Source organism: Equus asinus, chromosome 3 (assembly GCF_041296235.1).
Source record: "Equus asinus isolate D_3611 breed Donkey chromosome 3, EquAss-T2T_v2, whole genome shotgun sequence".
NCBI lineage: Eukaryota > Metazoa > Chordata > Mammalia > Perissodactyla > Equidae > Equus > Equus asinus.
Window position 1 is genome coordinate 15,651,448 of NC_091792.1, and position 27,433 is coordinate 15,678,880.

The 27,433-nt window shown below is 34.8% G+C and overlaps 1 protein-coding gene across 3 annotated transcripts in view; it reads left to right on the forward strand.

Moving 5' to 3' along the window:
- AFG2A (AFG2 AAA ATPase homolog A) overlaps positions 1-27,433 on the forward strand; it is a 307,360-nt gene that overhangs the window by 37,814 nt on the left and 242,113 nt on the right. For all 3 annotated transcript variants that reach the window (XM_014845518.3, XM_070504718.1, XM_070504719.1), the window contains exon 11: positions 18,589-18,798. In XM_014845518.3, the coding sequence (XP_014701004.2) occupies positions 18,589-18,798 (210 nt within the window). The remainder of the gene's footprint in view (positions 1-18,588; positions 18,799-27,433) is intronic.

A 27,433-nucleotide genomic window follows, 5' to 3' on the forward strand; every position in this document is an offset into this window, starting at 1 on the left:
GAAGTCTGTACTAGCTTTCTGGAGGATGAGAGAGCAGACATGAGCTCTCCTGGCTGAGATCCTTTTAGTCCAGCCATCTTGCCAATTGTCAAATGTGTGACGCCATGCTAGACTATCCTACCCCCGTCAAAGTTTGCCTGGACCAAAAGAACCACTCAGGTAACTCTCAGAATTGTCAGAAATAATGAATTTCGAGCCATTAAATTTGGGTTAGTTAGCAAAAGCTAAGTGATGCAGGCACTTGTTTACTTCTTATAGAACACAAATGTTTTGTACATTTAGGCTAGGAAATGGTGCCCTAAAGATAGGAACATCCCCAAGGACTAGTGGCTAGTTTAGGGCACTTAGTGTGGTTTTGAATTCTTTTTGAAAGATTTTCAAATTCGCTACTGAATTTACAGCTTCCTTTGGGTTTTTTCAGAAACTCTGTAGCAGAATATGCTAATTTAGGATGCATAGTTTGACAAATGAAATTATGGAATAATGAATAATTGATGTTGGGTTAGTAGTAACTTTTCATTTCTTTGGAGTTTAAGGTCTAAAGATTGGGCCATTGGTAGGAATGCTTTTACTTGCAGTATTTATCTGTATTTTCTTGGCTACCATTGCGTAATATAAGGGGTCAGGTAGATGCCTAATCATCAAATGCCGTATGTGAAAATTTCAGGTAGTAGGGCTATAAACCAACTACACCATCCAGAAACACCTTAGTGTTTAAAACAGTTTAGGAACTAAAGAAACATACAGTAAGGGTTTAAACTTAAAGTTACTGCCAATGGAGAATGTGTTTAAACAGTGGCTGTCCACTCTTGGAATTGCTGAACTGATTTATTCATCACAGGAACTGGTACTACAACTCCGTTTTTAATTGCTCTAATGAAAGATTTTTTCCTTTATTTTCTTTTGATACAGTATTTACAGGCCATGGACTTGAGCCATTTTCCATTTGGCACTTTATTATTTGGCCTCGGGCCATGGTGCACTGTGATGTTACTCATGAGCTCCAGAGTGATTAGCCCCGGTCAAAGGACTTTCTTTACATTGCTTTTTATGCTCACTTCAGATTGTAAAAATTTTCCTCGGAAGTCAACATTTCTATAATTGGATTCCTAAACTCCACTCTTCTGATTTCTGGCTATTACATTTATAAAAATATCTTTAAATTGTTTCTGCAGAAGATTTAATACTTACTTTGCTATAGAAAACCTGTTTCAAGTAGCTAGTTAGTTGTGAACATTTTTTAATAGCAAATTGAGCATTCAGCATCTTTTGAGAGAAGATGTTAGTGTGTGAAATTAAAACTTCTAAATCACACTTGCCTAGTTACATTTAAGTTTGAAAGAAATGTCTTAAGATGGGAATATTGCCAATTATAATATGACACATTATTAATTTCAGGAGACCACAAGTGTTAGCCGCTTACTTAAATGTAGTGTTTCCCTCTTTTGGATTTTCTGAATTGGTGATTATATCAATTGATGTATTAAAAGTCAAATGTATTTTACAATTAATTGATCATTAAAGTCAAATATATTTCTTTTTTTTTTTTTTCAGTGAGGAAGATTGGCCCTGAGCTAACATCTGTTGCCATACTTCCTCTTTTTGCTTGAGGAAGATTGTCCCTGAGCCAGTATCTGTGCCAGTCTTCCTCCATTTTTTGCATGTGGTGTGCCTGCCACAGCATGGCTTGAGGAGCCGTGTGCAGGTCCATACCTGGGATCCAAACCCATGAACCCTGGGCCACTGAAGCAGAGCGCACGAACTCAACCACCACACCACCAGTCTGGCCCCATCAAATGTATTTCTTTACTGCAAGAGTCCTTAGAATCTTTGAGTATGCTAATATGCATCGTGAAATTTCAATTTTTCACCCAGAGATGATAACTGTTAATATTTTGTTACAGTTCCAATAGAATGTTTTAGATTTTTTTCCCTGTGCATATAGATATTTTAATATAGTTACTCTTAGAGTATATAGTTTTATATTCTGCTATTTTCACTTAAAATTATATGGTAAACATTTTACTTTAAAATTTCTTGGCAAACATCTTTTTTATGGCTGCATAGTGGACTGTTAAATGGATAAGCTGTAATTGTTTTATCCTCCTATTTTTGAATATTTAGGTCTTTTTCTATTCTATTTTTTATATGGTTATAAACATATTTGTGTTCAAATATTTGCATTTGTGATTCCTAGAGGAGGAATTTCCAGACTAAAATATGTGATTTTTAAAGCTTGTGACAAATATCAAGTTATTTTTTTTCCCAGAAAGGTTATTCTAATTTATAATCATATGATAAAAATTTAAAATTACAAAGAGCTTAAGCAAAATCTCATTTTCACTTTAGTTCTTTTCTCTTTTTACTTTCCACTAGAGTTTATTTTCTTGACTGAGAAGATCTTTATTATGAGGAATAAGAATGGATAGTCTTTAGATGAATAGAGATTTAAAAAAGAAAATGAAAAATAATTATCAATTATATATCTTCTCCTTCCTATAAAAATGATAAATTTTTAGATAAAGGGTGTAGCTGGATGGTTTTTTGATGGATTTTAAATTCCATGAGAGCAGTTCTTACTTTTTATTTTTATCCTTAGTACTTAGTATATGACGAGCACATAATAGATGTCCACTCAATATCTGTTGAATGAATGACTTTAATTTTCATGAAAAAATACATTAGCTGGTCAATTTCAGATATATCTGAAAAAGAGTATCTCATCCTTCTTCTGTACCAAAGTACAGTACAGTTTACTATTACCCATATGTAACAGTCTTTAATTTTTTCATATTTTATAAAGCAGCTGATTTCTTCAGTGAATTTTAATCCTTGCTATTTGTTCAGTGAATTTAATATTTTTGGAATAAAGAGGCCTGTAATAATGCTGAGCTGTCTACTGTGGGTGGATATGGAATAGTCCTTTATATTTCTGGCAGAAACAGGTTGCTTCCTTGATCTGCTATTAAAAATTCTCATTTTAGGGGGGCCAGCCCAGTGGCGCAGCGGTTAAGTTTGCACGTTCCCATTCTCGGCGGCCAGGGGTTCGCCGGTTCGGATCCCGGGTACGGACATGGCACCTCTTGGCACACCATGCTGTGGTAGGCGTCCCACGTATAGAGTAGAGGAAGATGGGCACGGATGTTAGCTCAGGGCCAGGCTTCCTCAGCAAAAAAGAGGAGGACTGGCAGTGGTTAGCTCAGGGCCAATCTTCCTCAAAAAAAAAGAATTCTCATTTTATTAAAGTAAATGAAGAAAAAAATACAGTGCTTTAAATATTTTTATATTTATATTATTTTTGCAATGTTATTTTATATACACCATAATAATTATCACTGACAAATGGCATTCTTAACCAAATATGTCCAAATTGGTTGCCATCAAGTTTAATTCATTTATGCATTTTAACCCCCCCACCCTCCTGGTTTTCCCCATTTCATTTTATGTAGTTTTAGATTATCCCTTATCACTTGAAATAATCTATCTTTATACTTTGATACTGCCTTTGGGTTGCAGTTTTCAGAATTTGAACATTTGTTTCAGGATAGTCTAAAAGCCAGTAAGAGATAGGGCTGTTCTTTCATGTGAACCCACTTTTGTAAAGTGAACTGCAACCAGAGCCTCAGGACTAACTGTATAGTCCCAAACTCCTTTGTAAGCTTGGATCCAGGTTTAGAGGTAGTCAGCAGTCAAACTGAGTGTATATGAAATGCCATAGTTAAAGAAACATTCCTCATTTACTCCCATTTAAAGAAGTAGCAAACTTCTTAATTATGTAAATAATCAAAAGGCTGTCGTTTCATTAATTACATATTCAAAATTTGTTATGTATTTTCATTTGGCACCTTTTCAGACTAGAGCATCAGTATGTGACAAGCCAGTTGAATTTCATAGGGTGAACTCATTAGTATTATGTTTCTGATTCAGAGATTTGAGTTAAATAGTTTAATTGACCATAATTACATTTCATTCTTTACGTACCCTCAGGATAATTAGAATGAATTTATTTGAGTTTTTATTCTTTAAAAACAGTACTGTATTCTATATTTTCTTTATTTTTTACAGACTCAAAGGATTGAGGGTTTCAGGGATGCTTTACTAAATAACAGATTGCTTTTTTTGGAATAGATAGTACAACCTGTGGAAATTCTATTAATTCCATATTGATTCTTGGCAGGGCTTTTGAATTCGGTTTCTTTTGATTTTGCTTCTTGTTGTCTAGACAGAAGAGTGTCTTCTATCACTCCCAAGATGCCAGTCTTCCCTGCCAACTTCTCTTATGCATTTTTATAGTTTTAAGTAATAACAGTTGAACAGGAAAGCACATTTGGGAAAGTAGATTACTTTTAACCAGGAAATACTCTGTGCCAAACTGAAAACTGTAGTTTTAGCCTTATTAAATATTTTGGAAGTTTAACTCATTCCGCTTTTCTTTTTATACTGTACTTTTCTCAGCTTCTATAGGAGGTGAAATGAAGAGATACAAAAGTTAGTGGAAGGATCACCAATTTCTATTCTCAGCTTTGTTCCTGGTTAACTGGTGAAATCAAACACTCTTCCTGTCAGATTATAAATGGAAAACTCTTAACTTGCAGTTTCCGATGGCTGACTTCTTTTGAATTTATAAATGATGTTGAGGTTATCATAGAGGAATATCCTGTACTTATATATGTAGTTGATAAATACTGAATACTTGATGAGTGTGTGCTAAAAACGCAGATTTTCATTTAGAGCAAAGGAAATCATTGGTAGGGTTAATGTGGTTCTTTCGTGGTACTGCACTTCTTCACTTCACTTTATACAAATATGAAGTATTTGCACTCTTTTCTGATCTTGCCCTTTAGTCTATCCATCCCAATACTTCGAAGAGTGATTTTTCCAAAAGAAATTACTGATCTGGCTTAAAAACCGTCAGCATAACTACCTGTTGATCATTTCTGGGATGAAGTCTAAGCTCTGTGGTTTGGTATTCGTAACCTGGCTTATGCCTCCTTCTTCACTTTCATCTTACATTTGCTCTAGTCCTTTTGAACCACTCCGTATCTTTGCACGTTTTCTTCTCCTCTGCCTGAAAATTATTTTCTGATTTCTCACTTACCAAAGATCTTGTAATATGATCCTTAATACACGTGCACACGTAATACACATATATGCCTTGTGGACGTTTTGTCTTGTTCATCTTTGTATTCCCACTGCTTGGCAAATAGTAACAACTAAATAAAAGTTTGTTGAAGGGCTGAATGAATATTTTGTGAGGCATTTTGGTTCATAGTGGTTCTTATTTTTCAAAAGTATTTCTTTTACCTTTCCATATAAGGATATATGTTTTTGGTAATAGCTTTATTGAGATCTAATTCACATATCAAACAATTCAGTCATTTAAAAGATACAATTTGGTGGTCTAGTGTATTCAAAGAGTTGTACAGCCATCACTACAGTCAATTTTAGAACATTTTCATCATCCCCAAAAGAAACCATATACCCTTTACCTCTCCTATTCCAAGCTGCCCGTTCTCCCAGCCCTAGGCAACCATTTATCTATTTTATGTCTCTCTAGATTTACCTATTCTAGACATTTCATATAAATGGAACCATAAAATATATGGTTCTTTGTGACTGGCTTCTTTCACTTAGCATAAAATTTCTAAGGTTCATCCATGTTGTATCATGTATCAGTACTTCATTCCTTTTTATTGCCAAATAATATTCCATTGTATGGATATAGCACATTTGATTTATCCAGTCATTAGTTGAAAAACATTTTGAAATGCTTCTCCTTTTGGTTCTCGTGAATGAAGCTGTTATGAACATTTGTGTATAAGTTTTTGTTTGAACACCTGTTTTCAATTCTTTTGGGTATATATCTAGTAGTAGAATTGCTGGGTCACTGATAACTCTGTGTTTAACCATTTGAGGAACTGCCAGACAGTTTTCCAAAGTGGCTGCATCATTTTACATTCCCACCAGCAGTGTATGGAGAGTTCCTGTTTCTCCATGCCCTCACTAATATTTGATATTATCTGTCTTTTTTTGGAGGGGGGAAAGATTAGCCCTGAGCTAACTACTGCCAATCCTCCTCTTTTTGCTGAGGAAGACTGGCCCTGAGCTAACATCCATGCTCATCTTCCTCTACTTTTTACGTGGGACGCCTGCCACAGCATGGCTTTTGCCAAACGGTGCCATGTCCGCACCTGGGAGCCCAACCGGCCAACCTGGGCTGCTGAGAAGCGGCACGTGCGAACTTAACCGCTGTGCCACCAGGCCGGCCCCTCTGTCTTTTTGATTATAGCTATTCTAGTGGGTGTGAAATTGTATCTCTTTCTGGTTTTGATTTGCATTTTCTTAGTGGCTTATGATGTTGAGCATCTTTTCATTTGCTTATTGGCTATTTGTATACATCTCTTTGGAGAAATGTCTGTTCGGATCCTTTGCCCATTTTTAATTGGGTTGTCTTTTTATTATTGAGTTGAAAGAGTTCTTTTATATTCTAGATACAGGTTCTTTATCAGATATTCGATATCTGATATCAGATATACATGATTTGCAAATATTGTCTCCCATTCAGTGGGCTGCCTCTTTCATTTTCTTGATAGTATCCTTTGAAGCACAAAAGTTTTTAATTTTGATGAAGTCTAGGGTATCTGTTTTTTATTTTGTTGTGTGTACTTTTGGTGTCACATTTGAGAAACCATTGCCAAATCCAAGGTCATGAAGATTTACTCCATATTTTCTTTTTAAGAGTATAGTTTTAGCTCTTACATTTAGGTCTTTGATTAATTTTCTTTCCCAAGGTAGAATTAACCCTGCTCTTCTATGTGTAACCATAGCATTAAAGAAACTCCAACTATAGCTTGAAGCCATGACAACCATATAAGGGAAAAGGTGTTTTCTTTTAACTGGTATAATATACATAACATAAAATTTACCATTTTAACCACTTTTAAGTGATTAATTAAGTATATTCACATTGCTGCACAACCATCACCACCATCCATCTCCAGAACTTTCCTTTTCCCAGACCGAAACTCTATGCCCATTAAACAGTAACTCTTCATTCCCTCTCTTACCATTAAGAATGGCGTTAACCTTGTGGTTTTTTTTAAGATGTCCTGTATTAGGTTAAGTTCCTATCTATTCCTAGTATGCTGAGAGATTTTTTTTTTTTTCAATCATGGGTGGGTGTTGAATTGTCTTGAATGCTTTTTCTGCATTTTTTGAAATGATCATATGGTTTTTCTTAGTCTGTCAATATGGTGAATTACACTGATTGATTTTCAATGTTGAATCAGTCTTATATTCCTGGATGAATTCCACTTAGCTGTGATTTAGTATCCTTTTTATATATTGCTGGACTCTATTAGCTAATATTTTGTTGAGAATTTTTACATGTATTTTCATGAGAGATATTGGTCTGTGGTTTTCTTATGTTTTTGTTAGGTTTTGGTGTTAGGGTGATGCTCACATTTCAGAGTGACTTGGGAAGTGTTCTCTCTGTTTTATTTGTTGAAAGAAATTGTGTAGAATTAGTGTTATTTCTCCTTAAATTTTCTCCGTTGAAACTGTGTGGCCTAGAATTTTCATAATTTGGAAGGCTTAAGTAAAATTTAATTTTTTAGTAAATGTAAGACGTTCAGGTTATCTATTTTTTTCCTGAGTGAGTTTTGGTAGTTTGTATCTTTTAAAGAATTGGTTCATTTTGCTTTAATTGTTGAATTTGTAAACATAGAGTTGTTATAGTATTCCCTTATTATCTTTTTATTGTCTGCAGGATCAGTAGTGATGTCCTGTTTTTCCTTGCTGATATTCTGTCTTCTCTCTTTTTTTCCTGTGGTCTGTCTGTCTGGAGATCCATCAGTTTTGTTGATCTTTTCAAATTGTCAGGTTTTTATGTTATTGTTTTTCTGGTTTTCATTTCATTGATTTCTGCTTTAATATTTATTATTTCCTTCCTTTTTACATTAGGCTTAATTTGCTCTTCTTCCTTTAGTTTGTGGGAACTGTCTAGTGATTTTAAGTCTTTCTTCTTTTCTAATACAAGAATTTGTTCTAAAAATAAATAAATACCCATTAAGCATTGCTTTAGCTGCGTCCCACATATTTAATATGTTGTATTTTCATTTCCATTTCAAAATATTTTTTTTTTAAAGATTTTATTTTTTTCCTTTTTCTCCCCAAAGCCCCCCAGTACATAGTTGTATATTCTTCGTTGTGGGTCCTTCTAGTTGTGGCTGCCTCAGCGTGGTCTGATGAGCAGTGCCATGTCCGCGCCCAGGATTCAAACCGACGAAACACTGGGCCACCTGCAGCAGAGCGCGCGAACTTAACCACTCGGCCACGGGGCCAGCCCCCCATTTAGTTCAAAATATTTTTTAATTTTCCTGAGACATCTTTAACTTATTATAGTCTACCTTTAAGTGATAATACATCACATGTATAGAATAATAACCTTAAAACAGTACACTCCTGTTGCTCCTCTCCTGGCCTTTGTACTATTGTCATACATTTTACTTTGCATGTGTTCTAAACCCCGCGGTATGCTGTCATCATTTTTTTCTCTAAACAGTATTTCCTTTTGAAGAGATTTAAATAATTAGAAAAAAAGATCCGTATATTTACTCAATGTAGTTACCATTTCCACTTCTCTTTTAGTCTTTTGTGTACATACAGGTTTCCATCTGGTATCATTTTCCTTCTTCCTGAAGGGCTTACTTTAACATTTCCTGTAATGCAGGTGTGCTGGTCATGAAATCTTCCAGTTTTTGTATGTCTGAAAGAAGTATTTAGTTTGTTTTTGTTTTAGAAAGATGTTTTCACTGGGTATTTAGACTTTTCTTGTGGCATCTTTCAGGCCTGATTCTCAAGTTGGTCCTGTTCACTAACATTCATACCCCTAGCTATTACATGTAGCACAATTAGCATCCAGGGACAAGCTTTGATTATAAGGTAAAAATCTTTTGTTCTTTTTTTAAAATATTGCCTGTTAAGACTGTGGGGTAAGAATTGTCTTCTAATATCTCCTTTACTCTTTGTCAGGGCTTCCTCCTTCTGCCTGTTGCCCTCAAGCCAAAACATCAATAGTATTTCTCTTTCCCCAGCGTCTTGGCTCTCTGACCAGCATTGGTTCTTCTTCCGCATGTGGGAGCTGGTCTGGTCTGTATGTCAAGATACAAGAGTCGGGGCTGCTTAGGAAATTTGCTTACGTGAGTTTGCTCAGCTTTCTAACAGAGAGGAGCCTCATCTCTTTGCCTCCTATTTAACAAAAATTTGGAGCATCCCTTCAGCCAGTCTTGGCAGGGGAGAGTTTTTCTTTCTATATATGCAAAACTTTTATTGTCAACTAACCATCAAAGGAGATCAGAGGAAATGATTTGAATTTATGACTCAACTATTTGGACAAATCTGGGGTAGAAAATGTCATGTAAGGCATATGTATAGCCCTTGTACACTTTTACACATTGGCAATATTTTTCACTATTTCTGACCACACATGCTGGTTTATCCCTAACTCTCTCCTCTTTTTCCCATCTCACCTCCCACCAGCCTGTCCTCCTGCCATTTCTACCCCTTCTACTGCTTTATTTTTAAGATAATACAAGAGAATCATGCATCTGCCCTTTAATTTATTCCTTTACCAAACTGAGCATCTGTAAAGTACAAGGCACTATGTTAAGAAGGTCCTGGTGATACATACACATATAACAAAAGAGGCCTTTCATTTGATTATTATTCTCTCATATCACAGATTCCCAAAGAAGAAAAATAAGAACAAAACTCATTTTAAATTTAGTTACTTAAAACATTTTTTCTTGGCCTTTTATATGACTTCTTTTAGTTTGGGGACATTTGGTCATATATATTACATATGGTTGATTTAAAATTCACTTGAGAACCTTGTGCACAAACATATGCTTCTCTAGCACCTGGGCTTGGGACCAATCAGTAGAAGTCCCTGTCTCTTTCCTCTGTTGTTGTATTTTTCATTTCCTTTATCTTTTCACATTTCCACTCTGCCATAGTAAGAATGACAGGGGTTACTAAGCAGTTTCCTTAAATAGTCAAAGCATTTTCTGCTGATCACAGTTTAATTATTTAAGGAATTTGATAAATTAAAAAATATGTAAAATATTTTAATGAGATATGAAGCATTTTCTAGGTGAAACTATCATTTTCATGATATGACTTTTTATTTCTTCTTTTATTATTGCTGCTGGTTTGTTTTTTTTCTTATTTAAAGTTTCCATTTTTTATGAGATTTTTCCTGGACTTATTCATCTGGCAAAAGTAAGTAGTTTTTTTAAAAGCTCATTTTGGAAATGGTTAACCAGTTTTAAGTTGAATTAAGGTATAAAGTTTTGTGATCTAAGGGAGGCTTTAATAATTTATTCTATTTGTAAGGTTTGACTTCATACATAGCCAGCTCTCTGAGGACAGCTCATGGTAAACTTATTAAAGTGTGATTGTAGTGTAATGATATTTTAGAAATTGAACGCAGATTTTAATATAACCATTAAACTGATAATGAAATCTGTGCAGTTTGAAATTTGGCTAAAATATTTGTCTTTAAGTTGATCATATTTTCCATGTTTTGGAGGATTTTTCTTTTTACTTGAATAGTTCCTTTCTTCTTTACTGTAATATTTTCCCTTAATAATTAGGAGTATTAGGAGCATCTGTCTCTCGTAGCCTTTATAATACGTTTCAGTAAGGTTCTTAATGTGATTTACTAAAGAACAACGAAGTCACCTAGATTAGTGGCAATTTGCAATTAGTGGCAAAATTTTGGTGTACAGTTTTTTATATTCTTTCTCATCTACTTTTTTAGCTCCCTGTGCTCTTATGTGTGAAATTATTGGATATTCAGTGTAAGCTTGCTTATACAAAATGCAAGTGAAACAGGAAGAGAGGAAAAGCTGAGTGGAGAAAGAGAAGGAAAACCACTGAGTGGAACACTCAGCCCCCCAACCCTGTACAGGGCACTGCTCCATATTTTTCACTTGTCTCACGATCCACCTGCTTTTCTTTACTTTTCAGAGTCCTCATGTAGTTGTTTTTTGTTTTGTCTGAAGTTTTTATTTTTAACAGATGGGAGAGAGAGGCTGTAGATGGTTTATGGTACCACAGTGAAACAGGAACTTTGCCTTGGGATTTAAAAAACCTCCTTAGAATGTGTTTTTAAAGCGTGGGGAAAAATATTTTTTGTCTTTTCACTCTGTAAAGCTAATGGCTTTCACTTATTTTCGCATAGCTCTAAGAACACATTTTGAACACTTACTGCTTCCTCATTTTACTTTCTCTCCATTAAAGAAGCATCTGGAAATATATTGATTTTCCTTTGAATCTTGGAGGTTGGGTTTTCTCAACTTACTTCCTTCTGCATTATGTAGTATCTTTAGTAATTTAGGTTGTTTATAACTTCAAAACAAAATAAATGTATTTTAAACATTTGAATTGTTAAAAGCTAGTGTATGGCTCAGCAGAGAATTTGGAACAGGCGCCAACCCACTTGTTACTGCCTGACTTCTTGACCTTATGTTTGGACTTGTTAGCATGAAAGAACAAAATGAAAAGTATTCTTTGTTGCAATATTTTCTATAAAAATAACACTTTCAAAAGAATTTTTGTCCCTGGCCGTGTAAAACTTGGCACCTAGCAAACAAGAGGATCTTGATTCATGGATGTATAAAGACACTGTCAGTCCCTCTGGAGCTACTGGATCCTTATCTCGTAGTAATTCTCCCAATGTCTGCAATCTAGTTCATTAATTTTTATTTTGTCCTCTTGGAACTTGTCCTTAAAAGTTTTTTTCTTTTTTTTAAACCTGATCATCAGGTCTTTTGTCTTTTATGGGTGTGCAGTTTGAAGTTTTTTTTGTTTTTGTTTGTTTTTTTTGGTTTGTATATTGTTGGTTGCTTGTCCAGAAAGTACTGTAAGATGTTTGTGGGAGGTATTTCCTTTGCGAAATTTATCTCACTGCTCTGTCTGTGCTTGTTTGACGGCTGTTCCTTCACTTCTAACTTTATTATTAATTCAAAAAGTTATAAAGCCATATGTGAGCAGCTGTTCACTGTTTTCATTAGGACAAAATAAGAAAGAAAGGACCCAAATATTATCAAGAGTGATTTAGGTTGGACTGTAGGAATATTTTTCTGGCAGTTATGATATAGTGTAACTTATTAAAAAGAGAGTTACAGAATTTTTTTTTAAAAGAGCATAAAATAGTATTTGTTGAAAGATGAGAGAAATTGAAAGATGAAATACTGACTGAAGGTAGGATAGTGAACCAGCTAGGTTTTGAATTCCTGTTCTAGTTCTAGGGTTTTATGATTTCATGCTAGTGTTTATTCTTCTTACACACTGAGTTTTCCCATGACTTGCTGTGCTTTAAGACTCTTGTGCAATAGTAAGCCCTAAGTGGATTTCATTTTTTAACTGATATCTTAGCTATAGAAAGACTCATCATTTATTTGGCATTCAAGTGCTAAATTAAAATGCAAAACTTATTTGCCCTTAGTTTAAGAAATGTAGTGATCAGATAAAAAGAGAAAGAATAGAAAAATTACGGTAATTAAATATTGCTCAGGAAACTGCAAATATAATGGCTTGATTGTCCTTTACCTTTTATCACTAGTCTTTCAGAATACAACTATTCATTGTAATCATCTTTCAGACATTTAAATAAAATACCTAGTATTTATTAAATAGTTACCATGTGCCAAGCAAAGTGCAGTTAATTTAATATATGCTCTACTGTTTAATTCTCACAATAATCTGAGAGCTTACGTTTCATTATCCCCATATGACAGATGAGAAAGCAGTTTAGAGAGATGAAGTGAATTGCCCAAAGCCATACAGTAACTAGAAGATCAGAAAATGTATGAAATTTTAAAAATGCAAAGTATAAAATTGTGAATACATTGTGATCTCAATGAAAATACACACAGATGCATTTGAAGGTTAGAAGGTACTACACCAAAATATTAACAATGCTTACCTTTAGTTGTTGGGAAAACAGGTAATTCTTATATTGTCCTTCATAATTTCTTATAGGCTGTACTTATTATATATCAGCTATCCTCGTAACCATATGAAGTGGGAATTGCTATTAATATTTTCACATTCTAACACATCGATGTAAGTCTTATATACACGCAACAATTTCCAGATTTCTGCTCTCACCATCTCACATATTTGAGAACTGTAAAGCTATTTTATATTTTTTTCAGTAGTTGTATTAATTTGTGTGAAGATGGATATTTTATGTCTTTAAACAAAGACTGTGCCTTTTAGGATACTTTTCTTATTCCTCTTTCTAGGTTACAAAATTTTGAGAACATTATCTCACTCATCTTTGTGCCCTTACAGTCCCTAAGACAAGTCCAGCCCATAGAAGACGTTCCTTAGTTTATTGAATTTATTTCACTGGTAAATTCTAACCGCATTACAATAATTGGAAACTGATTCCTTAATTTTCACACATGTTCCTTTTTCTCTTTTAAATGTAACTTTCAATTACACAGTTGCCCAAATCTGAATCCTTGCTGTTACCCTTGATTTCATTTTCTTTTTCACCACCCCCTCTCCAGATCTAATTAATTATCAAGACTCAGTGATTTGCTTTATTTGATATAGCTTGACACAGTTTTTATTTTGTTGTTGTTGTTGTTTTCTATAGCCCTACTGCTACTGCTTTGGTGCAGATAATCACCATCTTTTGTCTGAATTACTGTAGAAGTCCCTTCCTACTCTTCCCCGAATTCTAATCCCCACTCTACTTTGTAACCATAGGTCTTCCAGAAATATGGTCATGTCATTTCCTTGATTAAATTGCTCTCCACTGCTCTCAGGATATCCTGAGCCTAAACTTCTTGTTGATGCCTTATGAGTCTTCAAGGTCTGATTGCTCCCTGTGTTGCTGACCTCCTTTGTTTCTCTTCCTCTCTTGGCTCTCTAAATTCTAGCCGTACTGAATTACTTTTAGTTCTCCTAATGTAGCATGCCTTGTTTTCCTCTCTCCTCTCCATGTCATTGACCGTTAATTTCAGCTGGCTAATTCCTGTATGTTCATCAGATCCCACCTCAAATATCACTTCTGAAGAGCTTTTTCTGACCATCTGTTGAAACTCTGTGACTACTATTTTAGCATATACCATGCTGTATAGTAATTTCCTTTTTAAGGAAATACTCCATCAGGTCAAAAGCTCAGTATGGACAGGAACTGTTTTGTCCTCAGGAACCAGCATAGTATGAAGCAGGCATTTTGTCGGTATTTGTTAGATTGATTGATGTTTCTGCAGATGACCTTGCCTCATATTTTCCTGAGAGGCTAGACACCTTCTGACATAAGTCTTTCAAATCCCTGTTTCCCACCAATCTTAAACTTTCTATCTTTCACTCTCCTTTCCTACCACTACTTAGTAAAAGTGGAAAATATAAATGAAGTAAGAGTAGAGGGGTATTAACTATCTTTCAAGAAGTTTAGTGGTGAGAAGGAAGGAGCTATGATATAATATTAGGTAGAAACAACTGCAAAGTAAGGTTGTTTTGAAGAGTAGGGAGAAACGGAATTTTTGTGGGCTGAGGAAAGAATTCAGTGAAGAATACATTTAAGCCAGGAATAGAGGAAAGACAACTGATGAAGCAAGAGCCCCAAAGGCCGGGAGACGGGGTAAGGGACGAGATTGTTTCACTTTTCTGCTTGTTCTTAGAACCTTCAAGGCAATGGACAGACTCCTCAGCATAGACTACTAGGTGCGCACAGTGGCATCGGTTTTGGGCCTGTTTCATGTCCAGTAAGCATTCAGTTTTTTGGTAAGAGCATCTTAATTTCTTTTGAGGAACAAGCTCTCTCCGACTCCTGGTCCGGCTGATGCTGTTTGCTACTACTCCCTGATCCCTAACTAATGATCTCTTTTACGATATGGATTTCTTTATCTTTATTTTGGTGATTTCTGTGTGTGTTTCTGGGAGGTGCTTTAGGGATTTACTATCTAATATAAAGTTCTTTTAAATAACTCTTATTAAAGACTTTTTTAAAGACTGATTAAAAACCAAGCACACTCAAATTTATTAAATACCAAATTTTATCATGTTGAAGATTATCAGGTTGTATTGCTAGGTTTACTTAGTTTCATACACACCTGAGAAAACTGTCCTCCCTCGCTATTTATTGGCGTATAATTGAATTTTTTAAAAATGTGATTGACTAGGAAGGATTAGTTCTGTACTAACCTTTAAAAAAATTTTATCTGTATATGTATGCTTATCTAAAATATCTTAACTAAGTATTCTGCTCTACTGCTACAGTATTCAATATGTAATTCAGACATGCCCCAAGGCTTGGGAACATCTGCTCCTTGTGGAACATGTTTACAGAGTGTGCTGTTCTCCTTGTATAGGTATAATAACTGCATAGTGACGACCAAATGGATCTCTTGCAGCGTCATAACAGTAATACAGTATCAGTTTAGTTCCTTTGAGTTTAAGGAGTTGCTTCTCTGACTTTTACATTTATGATAGTTATTATAAATACAGCTTCTATCCATTGTATATATAATATATACATATTGTCTCTATATGGGTGTATATGTGTGTGATGTGTGTGTTGTGTGTATATGTATATTCCACTGCTAAAAGGCAGAAAAACAAAAACTACTGATCTAATTAAACCACTATATTCAGTCACCTTGTTGCCAAATCTACTGACCATTTTTTCTTGATTCTGCATACTTTCTGATCTCTCTATTTAGGTTTTGTGTTCTTGGGGTCTTTTTGGTAAGGAAGATTGACACTGAGCTAACATCTGTTGCCAGTCTTCCTCCTTTTGCTTGAGTAAGATTGTCCCTGAGCTAACACCTGTGTCAGTCTCTGTCTATTTTGTATGTGGGATGCCTCCCCAGCATGGCTTGACAAGCAGCGTGTTGGTCTGTGCTTAGGATCTGAATCTGTGAACCCTGGGCCACTAAAGTGAGCAGGCAAACTTAACCACTATGCCACTGGGCTGGCTCCTCCCTATTTAGTTTTTGATAGTTGTTGACTACCTTCTTAAAACTCTCTTCCCAGACTGTTTATTTTTATGAGAGGTATGCTAAGTTATTTAGAATAAGTGTCATGACATCTGAAGCCTACTTTAAAAAGGTTCAACAGAAAATTTAAAAATTGATAAAGTATGTGTGTTTTTGTGTGCACTGTTGGTATATATGTGTGTGTGGAGAGAAAGTGAGAGTACATACTAAAGCAAATGTGGCAAATACTAAAAATCGGTGAATTTTGGCTAAGAGTATGTCTACACTTTTACTGATTTTTCAGCTTTTGTATATGTTTCAAAAATTTCAAAATTACGTTAAAAAATAAAAAGATCAGAGACACCAGAGACCATGAACAGGAACTACCAATCAAGATGTGACAACTCTGCTGCACTTCTGCCTACAGGGGCCTGGTTGTACCAGTGACATTCACCCTCTGTGGTAAACAGTCTCTTTGATCCTGCTGATGATAGCTGGACTTTTTTTTTTGAGGAAGATCAGCCCTGAGCTAACGTCCATGTCCATCTTCCTCTACTTTATATGTGGGACGCCTACCACAGCATGGCTTGCCAAGTGGTGCCGTGTCTGCACCTGGGGTCCGAACTGGTGAACCCTGGGCCGCCAAGAAGCGGAACGTGCACACTTAACCACTGCGCCACTGGGCCAGCCCGAGCTGGATGTTTTTAGGGCCGTTAGCTCATGTGCACTTATCTCAAGTTTAATTTTAATTTTATTAATTGATGAAATCAGAAATCAGTTAGGAAAGAAAGAAAAACAAAAGGCAAAATAAAACCCAAGGCTGCTGATGTTGCAGGGAAACTTAATTAAATCCCATCTCAGGATTATAGTTCATAATAGAGCATTCTCCTGGTTCTGTGCACAAAAAACAAAAACAGCAACAAAATCCCTCCGAAAAACTATGCAAGTTAATATGGAAAAAGTAATTTTTTCTTGTTAACAAGCAAATAAAACCCATCTTTTTTGGATTTGTAGATTGATTGTTTTTTGACGTGTCTTCTCTTTCTTTTCTCTTGCCTCTTAAATGTAGCTGGTGCCCAAGGATCTGCCTTCACCCACATCTCTCTTCTCATGGTTGGCAATTTTAATAAGTCTCATGGTTTCTATTGTTTGTATGTAGATATCTCTGAAATCTAAAATTCCAGTCCTGTCCTCTTTCCACAGTTCCATTTGTGATGCTTACATTCCAACTGCTCACTTTTCATCATTTGAATATCTTATCCGGTGTTCCAACTCTGTATATCCCACAAAATCTGTCTTATTTATTTTCCCTCCAAAGATCGTTTTTCTGTGGTCCATATTATATCAAAATCCGTCTTGAAATCTTTAGTTTTAAATTCTCTGTTTTTCTTACTCTACCCTCAAAACCCTCAGTTATGGACCTGCAGTATCTTTCTGTTGTGTCTTTGTCATCTGCATGTGGTTATCTTAGTTTAAGCTTGTTTTTGTTTTTTTAAGGATGTTTGTGATAGGTCTTTAATTGGTCTCCCTGCACTCTGTCTTCTCTAATGAATCTTGTCAAAGAAGTCTCCCTGAAGCACAGATCAGACCATGTTGCTTTCTAGATTAAAAACCTTCAAAGACATCTCATTTATAAGCAAAGAGGTTCTTGAACTCCCTCATTTAGTCTTTAAGGTCCTCCACTATGTGGTTTCAGCCTACTTTTTTTTAAAATTTCCCTCCCTTAAATCTTTTTTCACTCATCCTCTTCATACTTCCTTATGAGCCTTTTGTAATTTTTTGGCCTCTGACCATTTCCCTATTTTCACATTTCCAGATCTCATCCATGCTTCAAGAGTTGGCTTTCAGATTTGCCTTCCAGCTGGAAATAATCTTTTCTTCCTGGAAACTCCCAAAGGCTTTTTTTGTTTCTCTGTTATTGTGATTAGTATCCTTTCCATCATACTATAGTTATTTATATGCATGTTATTGGTAGTTAAGTTCATTGAAGTCGGGATTTATGTCTCATTCCTCTATTTCCTGTGTACATTATCTGGTATGTAGTTCTTAATGCATATTTATTAAGATGTAAAGAGTTATCTTGTTTTGGGGATATTTCTTAGTTGAGAAAAAGTAACAAACTTTTGAGGATACTTTATTAATATACCAAAGACTAAAAAGATTATATGTTCCATAAGGACCTACAGAAATATACTTTGAAGTAATTTTGCTAAAAAAGAAATATGAGAGTAGATATATAGATGAGATCTTGGATCATTGCTTCAAACCATTTTCAGACAGTTGAAAGCTAATTTTTAAAGCCATCTAGAATAGAAGATAGACTTAACAGTATAGCCAATCATTTAAACAGTTATTTATACAAAACTTGCAAGCAGAAACATTTTGTTTTCCTTTAATATTCTGTAAAATGCAGCTCACATTTTATGTACTCCTTATTTACTTTTGATATTGTTGGAGTGTTTTTTTAGGATCTTCTTGAATCTTAGATGGTCCTGTTCCCCTTCTTGTACTTCTTTGTTGATTTTTCTTTTTAATTTCTGTGTTTGCCTTGGCAAAACTTATATTTAGAAAATGTTCTCTTTTGCAGGTATCCTGGTCAGATATTGGAGGAGTGGAAAATATCAAACTGAAATTGAAACAGGCTGTGGAATGGCCCTTGAAACATCCAGAGTCTTTCATCCGAATGGGTATTCAGCCACCTAAAGGAGTTCTTCTGTATGGGCCACCTGGATGCTCTAAAACAATGATTGCAAAGGCTTTGGCCAACGAGAGTGGACTGAATTTCCTAGCTATAAAGGTACGCTGTTAAATTTTTTAATTGCTAATATCGTCCAGCCCTGTTACCACCATACTCGGATTCTTACCCTTAGGAGAACAGGAAAAGGCATCTTAAGAAGCAGTTGATTTTTATTGGAGGTTGATGGCAATATAATATAGGAGATGAGAGATAAATGTGTGTAATCAGCAAATCATGGTGGACGATAGAAGACTGCTTTATTTAGTTTCTTTATTCTCAGTATTTCTTGTACCTGTGTGTAATAGAAACCAGGCTTCTTTGGTTTCTACATTTTTTAATTGTGCTAATCACTTTTGCTTAACGAAGACTTAATTGTAAATATGATTGTGAATTTAATATTTATATGCGTAGAATTTTCAAAGAAATCAGATACTTTATATAGTAAAACTAAATTCCTTAAAAACACTTTTCCAGTCAGAGAGTATGTGTACATTGTTTATATTCTACAACACATACACACACACACACACACACACACACACACATTTTTTTTTTTTTTAAAGATTTTATTTTTTCCTTTTTATCCCCAAAGCCCCCCGGTACATAGTTGTATATTCTTCGTGGTGGGTCCTTCTAGTTGTGGCATGTGGGATGCTGCCTCAGCGTGGTTTGATGAGCAGTGCCATGTCCACACCCAGGATTCGAACCAACGAAACACTGGGCCGCCTGCAGCGGAGCGCACGAACTTAACCACTCAGCCACGGGGCCAGCCCAACACACACATGTTTTATTTGTTCACTGCCCTGCCCTCTTACTTGGCATAGATAATCTTACTTGATGTGTAGTTTTACATTTACTTTAGGACCAGATATTAATTTTTATGTAATATGATTATATATCCAATTATTAAACATACATATATAAAACTGTAAATCCATTTCCATGGACTTTATCACAAAAATATCTACCTAAATATGTTAAATATCAAATTCATTTCAGAAAAGGCACATTGATAATCTGTTTTGATATACCAGAGAATTTTTTCCATAACAAAATACCTTTTCTATCTTAGAACATTGAAATCATTGGCAGTTTCAAAGCATAAAACCTATTTCAGAGTACAGTGTCAGTTTTTTGCTTTATTTAAAATTTTTGTGGAATGATATTTAGATGTATTTAGGCTACTTTTAAGAATCAGTCTCTTCACAGTCACTAGTGTTTGCATATTATTGATTATCTTGTAGAAGATATTGGATAGTGAAGATATGGGGAGGGGACCATTTTCACTATCAACAGTTACGCTGAATCATAACCACAGTTTTAAAGCTTGCAGTTTTATGTGTTGGAGAAATGAGTGATTTTGAAATTTCCAGAGACTTTTTGATTTCTTGTTAATCCCTGTCCTCTTATCTCTTGGTAATGGACATGGCCATTTTACTGGCATTTCCTTCCCATTTTCGTATGCCATTTTGTATATTCCACGATTATGTATTTATAGTCTTTGAATTTTTCCTGTCTGCTGGATATCTGAAACTTATTTGATGAGGACTTAGCTTACAGTTATTTACACTTGTATTTCAAGAAAGAGCACGTATATTTTCTTACAAACTAGCATCTCACTCATTTGTGATCCAGGATAACTCTTCCAGATACTACCAGGACTGCTTTATTAACTGTTCTAGGATTACTTAGAAATATGTTTATTACCATTTTTGAATAGGAAAGCTTTCATTAAGTTTTTAATTCTTTTAGGTCACATACAAAAAAGATAAATGATGTTAAGAAACTTTCTTAATAAATTGGGTTCTTACTTCATTAGAGATTGTTATGTATTCTACTTAGTAATTTTTATTTAAGGTGGATTTTTATTCAATATGGAATTAAATTTGACAGGATTATTCAATTTTTGAATCTGGGTGGAGGCTCTATTTAATGGACAATGGGAGTTCATTTTACTATTCTTTCAACTTTTCTATATGTTTAAAAATTATCAAAAGAAAAAGTTAGGAACATGAGAAAATAGTTGCCTTTTCTCTATATTTTCATGGGTCTTTCCATCTTGGTCTGACTAATGCTTAGGAGAAGACTTACAGTAACTCTATCATGCAGATTAAATATGAGGAAATGAAGTCAAACAAGTTGAGAATTCATATTGTATTCTTTCTAGTGTTATTTTTCTATGAAGATAAAGTTGCCTTTTGGTTCTAACATATGTTTGTTTTCTAAGGGATTTAAGTGTTATAATTAAATTTGAGCTTTTTGAAATAACGAATCTTACACATTTTGAAAGTCATCAGAAAAAAGTTGATAGACACTGGAATTTGCTAGCCAGTTGCGAAACACAAGATGTATTGGAAAGAGAAACTCCCTAACACTTTGTGCAGTGATAATTACCTTTAATTCCCAAGATAAGGAATTTAAGGACTTTAAACATTTCTTTCTCTGAGTTTATGAAAGAACCCTTTAGTTTCCCTTGTGCGTCTTTTCTAAGCAGTGATTAAAGAGATATACTCTACTCAGAGTTAAGACTTCACCTTGACTTGTATGGGCTCTTAATATCCTTTGGCATCTGTATGTGTTTTTGTGCAGACTGTAGCACCTGACATATGCTTAAGTTTAGTTTGTCATCTGGGTCAATTACGTCAAAATATTTTCCAGTTGAAATTTCCTCTCTGCTTTTGTCTGAAGTGCTACCATAGATTAATTACTCTTGTATAGCTGGGCTGCTTTACTTTATGAAGAACTGTTAGTGATTTTGGAAGAAGGGTGGGTAGGCCTCTGACAGGGAGTTTCAGCAAGTCCTTCATTAGGTGTATTGGTAAATACAAGAATGTAATGAACTTAGTATATCCTTGACTTTTTTGGGATATTTTCATCTGATACTTGTCTCAGAGAGGAATTGTATAAAATACATCCCATTTTCAGGAAAATCTGTAGTTTAATCAAAGCTGTGCACAATTTAAATTACTATTCTTCATTTAACTAGATCCCCTACTATTCTGTTATCAAAGGTACAAGTTAATCTGTACTTGCTAAGTTCCAAGTTCATCTTTAAGCTTTTGTTTTTCAATTATGTAGGCAAGTCTATAAATTGTAGAGCTTCCATTTTGCAGATACTGCATGGAAAACTGCACAGGTAGCTTTTTTATATACCAAATGCTTTAAGTAATGATGCTTAAGAATGTTAAATGACTTTTCCAAGGTCACAGTGGTGGCAATGGAACCGAAATTTGATCTCAGGATTTTCTGACTCCAGAGTATTACATGATCTTCATTTTCTTTTTCTTTCTTTCTTTCTTTTTTTTTAAATAAATCTAGTCATGTGCTTTTTTCATTAATTACACCAGGTTACTGGAGAAGGTAGTTCAGGCAGTTTCTATAGGGCAGGTTTAGAGACGTGGAAAGATGTTTCTGGGACCCAGTTTAAGACAGAATTTAGTTTCTCTAGAACAAAGATATCTGAGAAAAATAGCATGGCTTTGGAGTGCAACTGGGGTGAGTTAATAAGAAAGAGTAATCACTGCCAAAGAAACAGGAAACTGATGAATAAAATAGAAGTACATGGAAAAAGACTAGTGGTTGAATAATGTAGAGCTTGAAATTTACCAATTACTATATAATTTGTTTCTTTGAGATTGAGCGTGTTACAGTGAAAAGAACACTAAGCTAGGATTCAGAGTGCTTTGGTTTGTTTCCTACCCTAGCACTTTTTAGCTCTGTAAACTTGAGTTGTCTAAGTCTCAGATTTTTCATGTGTATGGGCTTTTTGAGAGGACTGTATTAAAAAGGTAAGTGAAAAAGTTTTGGAGGGCATAACTACCTAACTCCTTAAGTGTGGGCTGCATATAGTTATGACTTCCTTCCAAAGAGGGGAATGGAGGAGCTACTTTACAGTGGAGAAGCCGGACAAACACCACCTCAGCCCAGGTGATCAAGGTTAACATCTTCAGTGATTAGTCATGTTGATATATGTACTCTTGCTTGATGTGATGAGAATGGTACTATTTCTGTGATCTTCCTCCCAAACACTTGGCAAACTCAAATGGAAGGACATTCTATAAAGTACCTTACCAGTACTCCAGAAACTGTCAAGATCTTCTAAAACGAGGAAAGTCTGAGAAATTGTCACAGCCAAGAGGAGCGAAGGAAACATGACAGCTAAATAATAATGTGGTTTGCCACTTGAGATCCTGGAACAGAAAAAGGACATTAGATAAAAACTAAGGAAATCTGAATAAACTGTGGACTCTAGTTAATAATAATGTGTCTATATTGATTCATTAATTGTAAGAAATGTACCATACTAATATATGATATTAATAATAGGGGGATATGGGAACTCTTCATAGTATCTGCTCAGTTCTTCTGTCAATCTTAAACTTTTCCCTGTCCCCACCAAAAGTCTATTAATGAAATAAAAGAGTTTTAAGGTCAGTATCACAGATCTAGGCATATTATAGACATTGAATGAATGTAACTGAAGTTAAAAAGGCTGGCTCAGAATTCTGTCCTGCACTGTACAGGATGAGTGGAATGAGGGGGAGAAGAATCATGCAGAAGATTGTCAGTTCGTTGGGTGAAGGCTTTGGAGGAGACCTTCTTTCTTATCTGTCATCCCCCTGGTTATGGTGGTAGTGCAAAATTCCTGAGAAAAGCCTTGAGAGGAAGTTGGCTGGGGAACCTGGATTTGAGACTCCCCTGAGCTTGCCTGTTTCACTACAGTTCTCAGTTGAAGCCTATAAATATATGTTGGTTCTGGCCCCAGACCCAGACCCCAGCATTATAAAGAATACTTTCTTGTAGTGTTTTGGTTATTTTTTCTTTCGCCCACGGTGAGCTTCTAATTTAGAGTCTCACCAGGAACTGTGTCCAGTTTCATGCCTTTTGTGGACCCTAACTCTTTATTCTCATTCTATAGGTTTATTGCCGTTTGAACTTATCAAGAATCTGAAACCTTTGGGTTTCTATTTAATTTCCTTTAGGTTTTTTTTTGTTTGTTTTTACTTTAAAAATGCCCTCAATGTCTCCTAATAGTGCTGTCTTACGTGACTTATACACTTAAATTGGCAGTTATTAGCATCGATATTAAATAAATAAGCCATATGCTTAGTTTTATCACCATTTGAATGGCCATTAAGGAATAACTAATAGTAATTTATTATTCTTAGGACAAATAGAATAGTTAATGTGTTGTCAGTATCACAAAGTTTTGTAGATGTTAGATTGGATTTACTTAAATTTGGCATTATTTGTACACTGTATGTAAGCTGACGTGTTACAGTTGAGACATCCTAAGTTAAAACTGTGTATGTTAATTTTTTTTGAGCTGGGCTTGTATTAGTCGATAAAGCTACTATGTAAAAAAGATGTTTTGACATGAAAATATTTTATAGTATTTGGCTAAAAGCAAAAAATGACAATAGTATGAACTATAATAACAAAACTTTTAGGATTTGGAATCTAAGAAGTCCTAGAGAGATTTAGAAAGAGAAGAATGCTTTTAGACTTCTGAGAAGTTTATTTAATAATAGAGAGAAAGAAAATTTTATTATTGGATTGGTTTAATTTTTTATTCATGGATTCCAGCTGAGAGAGATTAGTTATTTTTTCCTTCTTTGAAATCTTTTCTGAAGGAAATTTAGAGTTTAAATAAATAATACAATTTCATGTCTCTTAACACTTTAAAAAATATTTGTAAATGTTTTAAAATTGCAACAATAACTCAGAAATATATATTAAGCATCATCTATGTGTCTGGCACTGTACATGGCAAACAAAGATGCATTAGGTGGGCTCCTTGCTGTCTATCAACTCATAGTTTAGTGAGAGAAATCTTTGGCTAAACAAGTGATATAATGAAATGAGTAACATTTAGAATCTTGATGGTTAATTGTATGTGAGAAATGAGAAAGAAAGGGAGAAGTCAAAGGTGATTAAAATTTTTACTTTGAATGACTGGCAGATGGAAATACCCTAACTCTGGGAAGAGTTAGCATGTGAGGAGGAGCAGCAGGTTGGAGTTGGAGAGCAGCTACCAAATTGGGATTTAGACATGTGGAGTTTGAAATGCCTTTAGGATAATATGGCAGATTTGTCCAAAAAGCCATTGTAAATATGGGTTTGCAGCTAAAGAATCAACAGTCTTCCCCATGATTCTGCACAGTAGTCAGTAAAGGAGATTGAGAGTGACAAGAGTGGTCAGTGATCATAGAAGGGGTTTTCGTGGACATGTGTACATGACTACTACACAGCTAGCTTAATTGTAGTCAGCATGGTACCCACAGTATAAGTTCTGAAGAAATGTGTCATTTTTTTCTTCCCGAATGAATGAATTGGGGGAAAGGTTTGTATTAATTCGTTGAAGGGAACTGCTTGAATTCTATTCCCTTCCCTGTGAGCCTCTCTCACTTTTTAGGGTTTTTGCTTGCCTGAGGTATTTCTTGCCTAGTGCAGAATGGCTGTTTTCAACTCTTTGAAGTGCTTTCCCAAAATGGCCTTCTGTATGTGCTGATTCTGTACTTTTTATTAATTTTCAAGATCCTTTACTCACATTACATATATGTAATTCCATCTCATGTGAGTTTGGTTTTTTATGAGCATATTCCATAGCATTTAACCATAGTTAACACTTAGGTTAACTTGCCTTCCCTAGACATTTTAGAACTTATAAAAACTTGATATGAATTCTAATAGCCAAAAGCAACAAGCAGGTGTTGGACACATTTAAAAAGCCCTTGGGAAGACTGGAAAAAAACTAGTAGTGATTAAAGGGGTAAAATTGCAAGAGCATGAGATGTAAATATCATACTTGAATTTGTGACTATGGTGTGAAATAATGAAACACAGTAAAAGATAAGTCAGGTTTAGTTCTCAATAGGTTAATAGAACAGCTGGACAAATATTTTTACATGTATTTATGTTATTTTTGTTGTTTTGTAAACTTGAACACTTGAAATCTTGGCCATGGAAACATTAAAAATAGCACTACCCCAAAATAAGCCAATTTATGGGACTTAACTTATTTTGGTAGTTTTTCTTGATCAACCTTATCAGTGAAGAACATGTTATCCAGCCAGGTGAAATGTGGCAGGACTAATATACCATAGTTATTTAGTAAGTAAAACTGGAAAAGAAATAACATTACTTAGTCTCATCAACCTTATCTGTTCTAAGGATTTATGTATTACTTTTTTAAAATGTTAAAAAACTTAGGAGCAAATGTGGGAATCATATTCTATACTATGTACTTAATCCTTATACTTAGATATAAATAATCTCTTGTTTGTAATGGGTATCAATAAAATTCTTATTTTCAAATTAACCCATGCTGTCAGCTATTTATTAGGAATTAGACTTTGCTCCTGCTGCATGATCTGTTCCCACAAATATCTTTGAATTTGAATTGCTGGTAGCATGTATAATCTGAAGGAGATATTTCCTTTTTTTTTTTTTTAAGGATTTTTAAGGAGAAAACAGAGGACATCATAATTTTTAGAAAGAATAGTGGTCTTGGAACCCAAATCCTGCATTCTTATCATTTCTGCCATTTAATTTTTCTGGGACTTTTGGCATTTCACTCAACTTCTTTGCACTTTGTTTTCCAGGTGTTAAGTGAGATAGTTTAGACTAAATGACTCCTAAAGCCTTTCCACTGTTACTATTCTATGAGTATCTCACCTAATGCTTATATTCTAATCTGTTGCTTATCCTTTGTACCTGATGATGGTTAAACATTTGGGACATTTCCTCTAGTTGTCAGGTATAAAGATTAAGAGTCTTGAATCCCAGATCTGCCATTTATGAAGCTATGTGACTTCGTGCAAATGGCTTAACCCTTTTTCATTTCATATTTTTTTCTGTAAAGTTACAATAATGAGAGTATCCACTGCAGAAGATTGTCTTAAGCAGTAAAGGGGACAATACATATCAGGCATTTAGCAGGATTTCATAAATTAGCTGATAATAGTTGCTGCTTTCTTCTATTTTTAAGAATTGGTTATATATTTGACCTTAAATGGAACAAAAAAGTATAGCACACAGCTTATGATCCCTTAAGTTTTCTCTTAGTGTTAGAATAAAATGTAGCATATATTTTTAAAACTGAATTTAATCTTTTGCAACTCTTTGTACCAGAATACAGTGATTTTTGACAGTTTGAACTTGCAACTCAAATTCCCTTCCTTGGTGATGGTATTGCCTTGACTTCTTATAGAGCTCTAGACCTAGTAACATATCAGTTCAGCTACTGGGTTGCATTTTGCAGGCCAGTCATCTAGGTAAGATTCATCAGTATGTAACTCTGTACAAAATCACAAGTTCTCTAGGGGCCTACAGAATTCTTTTCATTACTGCCCTGACTTGTTAGTAATACTTGAATTATTCTAACCCAGATTTTCTTCACAGTGCTAAATTCTTAGGTTAGATTTTCAAGTGTTTGATCTTTTTTGTTTTTCTTTTGTTTTATATTTGGAGAAAAGGCATTGTTTCTCATCCACAGGTTTTCTGTAGCTCACCTCTATGTGTAGTGGAGTGACCCTTCACTGGTTGAGGCTATGTGGCATATTTTCACATTTCAACAAAATATCAAGTCTATTTGCCTGTACTCAGATATTTAAAACATATTAATCTTTCTCTTATCAGTAGCAAGATATTGATATTGTATTTCCATGAAATGATCATAATCTTCTACTTTCCA